The sequence below is a fragment of the Aedes albopictus genome, chromosome 3 (genome assembly GCF_035046485.1).
Source record: "Aedes albopictus strain Foshan chromosome 3, AalbF5, whole genome shotgun sequence".
Lineage (NCBI taxonomy): Eukaryota > Metazoa > Arthropoda > Insecta > Diptera > Culicidae > Aedes > Aedes albopictus.
This window is the reverse complement of record NC_085138.1, coordinates 104,714,513-104,725,801: the sequence shown is the minus strand read 5'-3', so window position 1 is coordinate 104,725,801 and position 11,289 is coordinate 104,714,513. Positions and strand designations below refer to the sequence as shown.

Here is an 11,289-nt window from a genome sequence, read left to right as displayed (position 1 = left end):
GGTCGAAGCTAGGTTAGACCGTATATGATTCGTGCAGCTGGGTGTCTCATCAGGATTTAAACGATCTCCCAAAGATCCATTACACGCTGGAGGAGTCCATAGTTTTATCGCCTTGCTTCTGGAGCCGACAGAAGACAGAAGGGCTACGAATATTTCAGCAAAACGAGAAAGAAGGTGTGAAGCAACTGGCGTATAGTTGCATCGAGACAGAGCTGTTATATATGTGAAACTCCAATCAGATCGATCAACGCACTGAAATTCAAATGTTCAATTCCAACGTGAAACGTGGTGCGTGTCAGCAGAGTTGGTCACACATTACGGGAGAGCTAAGATGAAATCGGCAAGCAAGCGTTGGATTGTAATCTGGCTAGACATCGCAGCAAACGCAAATCCAAGGGCTCCTGGCGACGAAGTCTTAACAAGGAAATCAAGGAAGTCGATAGAAATCTGACCTGTGCTGAAGTCAAGATTGTATCGAGCAGCCGCCCAGGATGGAATTCTTTAATGTCGGTCCTGCGTACTCCCAGGGGTGCTCAAGCCATACATAAGTGAGTGAGTGAGAAGAAGGTTTCAAGATGGGTTCAGGATGGTTTCAGTAAGGAGCTATAAGAATATTTAGGGTGGAAAGGGGATGTGAAAAGGGGGCCCATAGAACAGGTAAAGCTGGTTCCACGGGGTTATCAAGGGCTTTTATGGGGCAGGGGTTGTTTAGGAGGATTTTCAAAAAAATTAAGGCGACTATAGGGGTTCAGGGATTTTCAAGGTGTTTCAGGGAAATTTCAAGGAATTAAGGTGGTTCATGCATATACCCAGCTCTAAAGATATTTATTGGAGACCCCAAAAAAGATATTAAAATCAAAACTTGGCAAAAAAAGATGTATGGGACCATTTGAGTATATACGAGTGAGTAGACCACTTAGTCCTAATACAGCAAAGCATCCAGGGAAGCACCACTAGGTGGTCGAGTGTAAAGCATCCTTACTAGAATCATTCATACGCAGAAGGTTGTTAAAACCAGTCATTTTGGTTTTGGGAGAAGTATACTGTTGCTGGTCAAATCATAACTCTTTTATTGATAACTCTTCATACCGTGTCTTACAACAATTGTACTTGGTATCTCAATTCGAGAACCCTCTAGGGTGACCATCTAATAACATTCAGAAAGTTGCATATCGGCCACAACAAAGGTTAGCGATATTGAGAGATCACTCTGTTTAAGGTGCTTCTATATAAATTAACCTTTTCTCAAATATCATTGAAATTGCCAGTGTTTTTTCTGCTTTTTGTTTTTATTTATTCTTTTCAACTTTTTAATACTTTTACAACATTTTTACACATATTTTTTTTTTACAATTTACAAATCTTCACAATGTGTTATTACTAGTGTATTATTACTGTATTTGCATTTTTATAGTCTACAATCACTGACTCGAAGAGCTCCTTCTGAAATTAACCCCATTCCTTCAGTTTCGTTTCATAATTTTCCATCTCAAGCAAATCCATCTATAAACCATTGTTTTCCTGAAAACCGCCACCCCCACTTCTACCACAAAGACAGCAATCGCCAACGTAAGCCCTATACCGAGAAGCAACAGCCCACCGGAGATCTCCTCCACGTTCATGATCCTCAGCAAATTCTGCGGCCGGTCTTTCGAGTGAGCGATCGAGGTCTGCACCCAGTAGTTCATGTACCGGTAAACGTCCACCAGTTCAACATACTGAAACAGGCAAGCATCGCGAATCCACATGGCCAACCAATCGAACCGATCCAGCAGGGGCCACGTCTTCGTTGCGTATCCAGTGTCGTATTCGAAGTACAGCAGCTCCGTCATGAGCCGGAAATTTTCGATGTTTTTCTTATCGAACCAGGTGCCTACCATGGAATGACCATAGTTGAGCAGTGCCATAATGATGGCCTCCTCCCCGTGATCGGCAATCGCCGGGATGTCTTCAATAGGTGGAACCCGGAAGGTCGTCAAGACTTTCTGTACGTTGGGCTGTTAAAATGAGGATGAGGATGAGCGGGGTTGTTTTGTAAGGGGTTGTTGTAGACTTACATTTTCCGTTCCAACGAGAGCGTACATCCACGCTTCGTGTGGTGCATTCCACGTGATTCCACTGACTGCCAGATCCAGTATAGTGTCTATGGGAGGTTCGTACACCGGGAATGCGAGGATACTGTGAATCTTCCCGATGTAAACGTATGCCAAGGTTATTGTGAAAATGGAGAGAGTTGTTGAAATGATCACGTCCGACAGTCGATTTCGCCTTAGCTCAGACGGTAGAAGCAGGAAGGCACACAGCAGATTGATCACGATCCAGGAGAAACTTCGCTGCGTGTGCGATTCGGGTAAGTCCGGTGGAGGTAGCAGATATTGCAATAAGGAAACCAGTATGAATGTGAGAATCAGTATTCCCCACACGCTTCCGGCAAACATCATGAAAACAATGCGCCAGTACTCGATCAACCTAAAACGGTGCCATTACGATACTATGATCAAGGAAAAAGTTTCTACATTATGTACCCTGGTCTTGGTGCGAGGCAAGTGATTCCGATCCACTGTACCGGATTGGAGAAGCTGAAATACTGAAAAAGCTGATACCAACCACCGACGGCACCGATTGCGAAGTCAACCTTCCGTTCTACCAATGCCCCGATCATCCCGTTTCCTGTGCGATTTGGAAAAACTTGCCCATATTGGTTCGCCTGATCTGTTGAACAAGACTTCAATTACTGAAATACCTCACAACATCAATGCTCTCCTCCTACACTTACCACAATACAGTTCCCAGGTGCAGTTATACCACAAACAGAATTGTATCAAAATGTACCCATCCAGACCATCGATCGTATACTGCTGATTCAGATATCGAACGATCCCTTCGTTGGTTTGGCGCATCATGGACCACGGAAGCAGGTAGAACGTTGCCACCTTCAATGTCTTTCCCATCAGATCCCGCATTTTATCAGGAAACAAATCAGCACCTGCCGTAAACGATTCCGTCTCCGCATCGTAACTGTCCAAATTAATCCAATCCATCGATTCAGGAGCATTCCCTACGTATCGATGAGTGATCAGCTCAAACTTCGTCCCGTTCGGAACCACCAGAAGCAGATTGGCGATTTCCTCAAGCGATGGATGGTTTTGGACTGTTTTCATCAACCTACTTTGAGTTTCTCCGGTGGATTGCACCGGCACCAGAACGTACTTTTCCGGTCTCCGAAACAAGGTTTCGTCATGGATCGATATGTAATGGTCGAGGAAGTAAGGTAACGCATCTTCATCCACCAGGAAAACGGTACAGCCTAGTTCGATTGCTTGAACTGTTGGGTTCTCGGCGAGATTGGCGGTTGTTTGTGGGTGAACGACTGCGATCGGTAACCGGAACGGAATGTTCAAGGTTGGTTTGAGTGAGGATTTCGTTTGATTGACAATACGACAAATGGTGTACACTTCTAGGAAGTAAGTGGCCACTGCAAGAAGTACGTTGCGTTAATAGGGAATATTTTGAAAATGCGTGGAGCACGTCACCAACTTGGCTGATTAGCTTGCCCTGCGAAATGTACACTGCTTCTTGGGAGACCAAATATCTGAGATAGTACATTGTTATCATCAATCTTGATAGACTGTATTTTGAAACCACTCCAAAGGATGTAGGTAAGTATTATGGTACTTTTCAAAGTAAATTTATGGATATCATGCTAGCATGTGTAAATTATTTTCTCATATCATCTGTCCATAGCGTAAATAAATAAATATGAGGCATAGTCAAGTCAATCTAGAGGGAATTGGATAAAAAACATTGCAGAGCTAATCTATTTGCTCCGTCGACGTAAAATAATTGCCAATAAAAGCTGTAATTAGAGATGTTGTTTATTGTATTGGGTCCCCAACAGCCGTTGCGTAGAATCAGGAGTACTCAGTGCCGGATTTTGGCTTCGGGGGGCCCGGGGCAAACCCTATAATGTGGGCCCCCAAAAACAAGAGTCTGAATATATTAAACATAAGTGCATCGATTTCTTTTCAATGTTGTGTATTATTATTTTTTTGTTTTTTTTTACGGTTAAGGAAAAAAATATGTCACACAACTGTTTTGTTCATTCATACAGGATACATTTAAAAAGTATACCTTTTCCAAACCTTATCTCCAAAATTTCGGCAGATTATTTAAAAAATCAAAACAAATGTTACGAACATTTATTTCAATATTTATGCTAAAATGTCAAGTACCGTATTTAGGTTATTTTAAACTTTCATAATCAACTTTATATTTTAAACTTTCATCCGAATTTACAAGATTTATGGAAACTTTAAAATAAAGCGTTCAGTTCAGATTGTAATATTCTTCGAGTGAAATGTTCACGAGATGTTTTTTTGAAAACTAGGTTTCCCAAACTGAGCCAAATATTCCGAACTCTCCAGGAATTATTATCTTCTCTCTCCCATGATAACATTTGTCCTCAACAAACTGATGCAGATGTATATAAAGCAGTTTGTTAGATACGCTTTTTGTTGTAACTTAAAGTTCTAAGAACGTTTTCTTCTAAATTTATCATAAACTTCTAGGAGATTTTGTAGAAACTCGCGTATACCTAAATTACAGTTTTACCTGATTATAGAATACGGTACGGCCTCTCTAGATATGAATTTGCTGCAACCAAGCATTAAAACTGATCCCTCAAAACAGTAATGCTGGGAAATATACTTAAATTCTACGGTTGGATTATTTAGCAATTAAAATATAGGTTTTAAGCTTAATCGAAAGAGAAAAATGTTTTTGCATCAACAATTTGAAACTTAGGACTTTGATGTGCAATTATCAAAAAATAAAAAAACTTCAAGTAAAAATTCTGATTATTGTGCTTCAGGTTTTTTTAAGGGGCCCCTCTAATCGGGGGGCCCGGGGCACTTGCCCCCATTGCTCCCTCTTAAATCCGGGCCTGGGAGTACTACAGCTCACGTTACATATTATATCAGTCCCAGGTACATTTTGAAGATGCACAAGCATTTTGTAATTGTCATAAACTGCAAAAGCTGTCCTTAATTCAAAAGCAGATTAGAAAACAACGAAAATATTTTCTGAATCAGTTTATGTTGAGGCGAGACAAATATCTTCCTGTTTTTCAGAAACATTCAATGCAACTTCAAAGCTAGAATTTTGTTTTCAGTTATGTTTTAGGTATTATAAAGAAGGTAATAACTTACATTTTGGTGTTAAAAAGAAATTACTATTGGATTAATAGTGGTATCAACGTGGTTAACTAGGGATCTACTTGAGATATTTAGTATCCATCATAATCATATAATTTACATACATTTATCATTCCCTTTTGGTAGGATCGAGGAGGAGTGCTAACGAGTGCCGAACGAAAAGAATACAACCAGAAGACGAATGCTAAAGCTATGTTCATTTAGAATCCGGAATGACAAAATCACGTATATCTTAGGGATGGAATAACAAACATAAAAGGTGAAGCCTTCAAAACAAAGGTTATTTATTGTACTTTCATGTAAAAATATCATTGAAATTATTTATTTTTATTTTTCACACATTTTCTCACTTTTTCAGTGTTGACCTCTCTAAAAATCTGCACAACGGTGGTAAATTTTAGCAACAACCCCTTCCGCACGTTTGTTCAACAATCAGGTCATCTATGCAGTGTCCTGAGTGCCTTGACTAGTCTGACTAGGATTCCGAAGAAAAATTGCCAAGCTTTTTTTTATTGTGAAATGAGGGGCAATTCAGTGAATTGAGAAAACGCGAAATTTGAGTGTTTTTTCGTTGATAAACACTACCCATCTGTGACGACACCACTGAACGTCTCCGGCTGTCATGGCAGCTCATCAAAATAGGTAAAACCTCTACATATCCCTTGTGTGCGTTTTTGAAAAGCAGCACGCGATTTTTGAGGCTGTCATCCTTGTATGAATTGGTTCTCATCATCTTGTTGCGAAAAAACCATGCCCAGAGTTCGAACTTCTTGCCAAATCTTCAAATTCAAAGCAGATTTATCAATGAACCCAAGCTTTTTTTCTTCCGAGGACACTTCCTTATGCCATGGTTAACAACATCTGTGCACATAACACATAATGGTTTTGACGATATTAACATTTTTCGCGACTGTCGTACCTGACCACGCTAAATTTTCAACGTGTTAGTGCAAGATTTTTTTCCTCCTCTTGTTTTCAATCTGAAATAACTTTTCACTCGTTGCAAGAAAATCGATGAAATTTTCACCATTTAAAGAGGATTAGTGTATGATCAGAGTGCTGCAAAAGAATGATGATTATGTTCATTGAGAGCGCCACTAGAAAATGTGACATGATTCCGGTGAATTCTAAGTGAACATAGCTTTAGTGGCCGGTACCCGGCTCAACAACGAATCCACTGCAGTAAAAAAACGACAGCACGAAGAGAGTGTGATTGCTAAAGCGCAGGACATTATGGACAGGAATGATATGCGAAAGTTTTATGCAACTGTCAATGGTGCACGGCACTAGACTGCGCCAGTGCACAATGGTCCACGAAACAGATTTACGAGGAAAGATGCATTCAGCGCTTTCAAATGATTTTCTAGATTAATATGGTCTTCTACAAAGTTGTTCCTAAAAATAAGGACTGTTCATTAAAGAAAGTGGACACCTGTTTTTCAATAGAAAATATGTATTTTCCAACAAATTCATAAGTTGATTTTTATAAATGACAATCAACATACATGTGGCCAAATTCACGTGAGTTTGAACATTTACTTCGCTTTTCGGAAGAACGCTCGGACTTTCCTCTAGATACCTCCCATTAGATTCTGCACAACTTTCTCCGTAACTTTTTGTTGTGCCGCAGGCCAAATTTTTTTGAATCAATCAACAGAGCTTGCTTCTCTTCCATCTTTCTTAAGATGCCGCTTAATTATTGTCCAGTATCTTTCCACAGGACGCTGTTCAGAGAAGTTTTGTGGATTTTGCCATTTTTCGACAAAATCGACTTTTTCCGTCTTGAGCATCTCTAGTATAGAAGAAGCATAATAAGCGGATGCCAGATCCGCCTAAAACAAAAGAGGATCCGTATGTTTCCGGTAGATAAGTAGAAGTCGATTTTTGATGCATCCCTGTCTGTTATTTTCACCGTTGATTGTTCCCGTTGTGAAATACGAAGAAATCTTTAAGCCAGATGAACAATTGGCTTGCCACACTAAAAACTTTTTCCCAAATTTTTCAGTTCTGATGTACCCTACATCATCCGGCACATCTGTCCCCTGCTTAGCGTTAAAAAATTGCGGTCCCGAAATTGTATTAGTAAGCCAATTCTCGAAACGACAACTTTTTGGAACACCATTTGTGCAGAATTAATCAGCTAGTCGCAAAGCTAATACGAACTATCGCTCGAAATTTCATACTTTTTTCGTTTTCTTTGAGTGTGTTGCCGAAGTGAACAATGCTTTTACACACTGAGTAAAAATTCACAATTTTTTGTTTAGTTTTAACTCTAAACTATTGGTAAACAGATGTCCACTTTCTTTAATGAACAGTCCTTAAGGCCCTCTTTTCAATATACATGAAAATTAGGGTGGTCCATATTTTCAAAGAAATTGCTAAGCAAACTTTTTTATTTGCAAAGAATAACTATATACATTCTTCGGTAAAGTTGTAGATCTATCAACTTTGGGCAAATTTGCTGAAGACACTTTTTATGTAGCTTAAAAATTGACCGATCTAGAGATATTTTTCTGAATTAGCTTAGGGTGGTTCAAGAAAAACTGGTTTTCTGGCGTTAACTTTTTCAGTTTCGATTTTTCATCAAAGTCGCCCTAGAAACACTCGTAGAGCATTCGAAGACGCATTGTTTCGTGTGCTGAGATGGCCGTTATCTCTTTTGGTTCAAAAGTTACAGGCGTTTTTCTTTAAAAATTATAGTTTTGTAAAAAGCTGTTATGACGGGTTGGGGCAAACATAAAAAAATATCCTTTGCCCGCATTTAAAAGAAGAAATGTTGTTATAAAACATATCAAAAAATTAGAGGGGTGTTATTTTTGTAACTCAAGTGAGATATATTTGAAAAGTGACTATTTTTTCTAGAAAATCATCAATACCTTTTGAACGGAATGACGTAGCAACATTCTCAGCGCACGAAAATGTGCGTTTTTCAAAGCTCTAAAAATGGTTCTTGGACAACTTTGATGAGAAATTTGAAACAAAAAATAAAGCGTTTAAACTGTTTTGACCAAATTTTGAGCATTTTCCCATAGTTTTCATAGGGTGACGCTAGAACAAGTCGTTTTATTGCTTTATCTTTTTTGCTTCAAATTTCTCGTCAAAGTCGCCTAAGAACCACTTTTAGAGCTTCCAGAAACGCGCATTTTCGTGCGCTGAAAATGTTGCTACGTCATTCCGTTCAAAAGATATTGATGATTTTCTAGAAAAATAGGCACTTTTCAAGTATTTTTCACTTAAGTTACAAAAATAACACTCCTCTAATTTTTTGATATGTTTTATAACAACATTTCTTCTTTTGAATGCGGGCAAAATATATTTTTTATGTTTGCCTCAACCCGTCATAACGCCTTTTAAAAAAAACTATGATTTTTTAAGAAAAACGCCTGTAACTTTTAAACCAAAAGAGATAACGACCATCACGAAACGACGCGTCTTCAAATGCTCTACAAGTGTTTCTTGGGCGACTTTGATGAAAAATTCAAACAGAAACAGTTAACGCCAGAAAACCGGTTTTTCTTGAACCACCCTAAGCTAATTCAGAAAATAACAGTAGATCTGTCAATTTTAAAGCTACATAAAAAGTGTCTTAAGCAAAATTGCTCAAAATAGATAGATCTACAACTTTCCCGAAGAATGTATATAGTTATTCTTGCAAATAAAAAAGTTTGCTTAGCAATTTCTTTGGAAATATGGACAACCCTATTTCTCATGCACATTGGAAAGAGGGCCTTATTATTAGAAACAACTTTGTAGAAGACCATATTTGCCTAAAAGCTCATTTGAAGGCGTTGAATGCATCTTTCCTCGTAAATCTGGTTCGTGAACCACTGCACTGTGCAGTGAGGCGTGCCTACTACGGGTTCTACAAGAAACTGTGGTCAAAAAAGATTCACCCCTGCACCAAATGTATCATGTACAAGGCGCTAATAATACCGGTGGTCTATTACAGACACGAGACATGGACGCACAAGCAACACGATTTGTTTCTAAGCCAGTAACAGCAACCTTAGTGCAATTTATTCGCTGTCCGTATTACGTGCGATAGGTCACAATTGCTTCATTTTTGAAACCCAAAAATCGCAGATTCTGAACTGTTATGCAACACAAACGAAGGGGAGTGATAAAAAAATAGAAAAAGATTTTATCCAGACTCGAACCATGGACACCAGAAGTATTAGCTACTCACCTTACATACTACACGATGAGCTCTGTGAGAGAAGTGTTCCTCAACACACCATAAAAGCTACTGAAATTAGGGGGATTTGGGGCATAATGGATACCTCAAGCGAATGAGTACGTTAGGCCTGTATAACAGAGAAAAACTTAACATATTATCAGTTGGCTTACAACTTTAGCTTGTTTCCTACGTGTTTCAATCATTTACAGCAGGCAGAATGTCTTTATTGTGAAGAAATAATGAATTGTAAACCGTGTGTTTTTTCAGGGCTGGTAGGAAAGGTACAGAGCATAATGGACACCCCTGCATATTTTATGCTGTATCTTTGATAACATCGACCAGATAAGTAATTTGCCTACCGAGATCAATACCACAGATATAATGCTCCATCTTAGACGAGTTTATAAGCTGTTATAAGTTAATTAAATAAACTTTAGGCTGAAACAATGGGATTGATTTTTATGCTAACATTATGCAATGCGCGTACATCCATTTGTAATTGCCAGTGTTCATTTCACCCCGAATCGACTACAATTTAAAATTTTTTATTTTGAGTAAATTCTTATCAAAAATATAATACTTCATCCATTGCTAATCTTCCATATATATGTAGATACACTTGTTTTTATGGTGGACACACTCAAACACTCGTGATGCCTTATTTGCTGCTGCTTTGTAATTATAAGAATTTTACCATATGAAAAACTTATTTCAATTTTAAAGATATTTTGATTATTTTGGAGGAATATAAATGGTACTTTCAAAAATTAGGACTACGACTTGTTCCTTTACATTTATACATTAAAGGTTTTACAAAAAAGTCAATGGTTTCGGTAAAAACAGGGGTATCAATTTCGGCCCGGGTGTCTATTTTGTCCCGATCTCCTCTACAATACATTTTGAGAAGAACTCCGTAAGACTTGAGTGCTTTCTCACCTTACGTATGTGTTATCAATAGTAGGATGAGCTGCATGTTAAATGAGATTGATTGACCATGATACTCAGTCGTACCTTATGCTGAAGAAGTATGTAACCTAAATGTAAATGTAATAAATGTATGCAACTCGTTGCAAAACTCGATTTTTTCTGCACTTATCGTATTTATTTAACTCGGCAACCATCGTTGGATAAATGTACGACTCGTGCTGAAAAATCATCATTATATAACTTGTTGCATTCAAGTTTTATTTCACTCATTTGGCTAATTATCCTATAACGATCTAAACTTTTTCTGACCAACCATTCTGTGTCTGTATACCTAGTAAGATAAATTTTATAAGAATTTCAAGTTCTTTTGCTGTATAACTTTAATCATTCCATCAAATTCCTTCCCTTCGATCGATTCATCCACTTCATGGCTAGTCGTCTTACAATCTTCTTGCGTTTTGCTGCGTGCACTACAAGTTCACCCACAAAAGCAACGATTGCCATCGCATAGCCGATTCCCAACATCAACAATCCTCCCTCGATTTCATCAACCTCCATCACTTTCACCTTATTCGGAGGACGATCTCTCGAGTGTTCGATCGAAATCTGTACCCGTTGATTCATGTACCGGAATACGTCCATCTGTTCGACAAATCGCGACAGGCAACCATCCCGGTACCACATCGACAGATGATCAAACTGGCCCAGAAGAGGCCACGTCTTGGTCGCATACCCAGTGTCGTACTCGTAGTAGAGGAAATCCGACATGAGCCGGTAGTTTTCGATGTTATCCGCGGTGAACCATTCGCCGACCATCGAATGGCCGAAGTGAAGCTTGGCCATGACAATTGGTTCAGCACCGCGGTTTGCAATAGCCTCCAGCTGAGGAACCGGGGACACATGAAACTTAGTCAGGATTTGCTTGATGTGTGGCTGGAATGTGGAGGGCTATTAGATATGAGATGTTGGTAA

General features: G+C 38.9%; 1 protein-coding gene across 2 annotated transcripts in view; it reads right to left on the bottom strand.

Annotated features, from left to right (window-relative positions):
* Positions 1–1,280: 1,280 nt before the first annotated feature.
* LOC109415502 (uncharacterized) overlaps positions 1,281–11,289 on the bottom strand; it is a 29,344-nt gene continuing 19,335 nt past the window's right edge. The window contains exons 2-5 of one of the 2 annotated variants that reach the window (XM_029875176.2): positions 2,777–3,475; positions 2,526–2,712; positions 2,058–2,469; positions 1,281–1,997 (exon numbers count right to left, since the gene is read on the bottom strand). In XM_029875176.2, coding sequence (XP_029731036.2) covers positions 1,464–1,997; positions 2,058–2,469; positions 2,526–2,712; positions 2,777–3,475 — 1,832 coding nt within the window. In that variant the 3' untranslated portion in view covers positions 1,281–1,463. Of the gene's footprint in view, positions 1,998–2,057; positions 2,470–2,525; positions 2,713–2,776; positions 11,251–11,289 lie in introns of those variants that run through there. The other variant, XM_062856903.1, reaches the window with a different exon arrangement.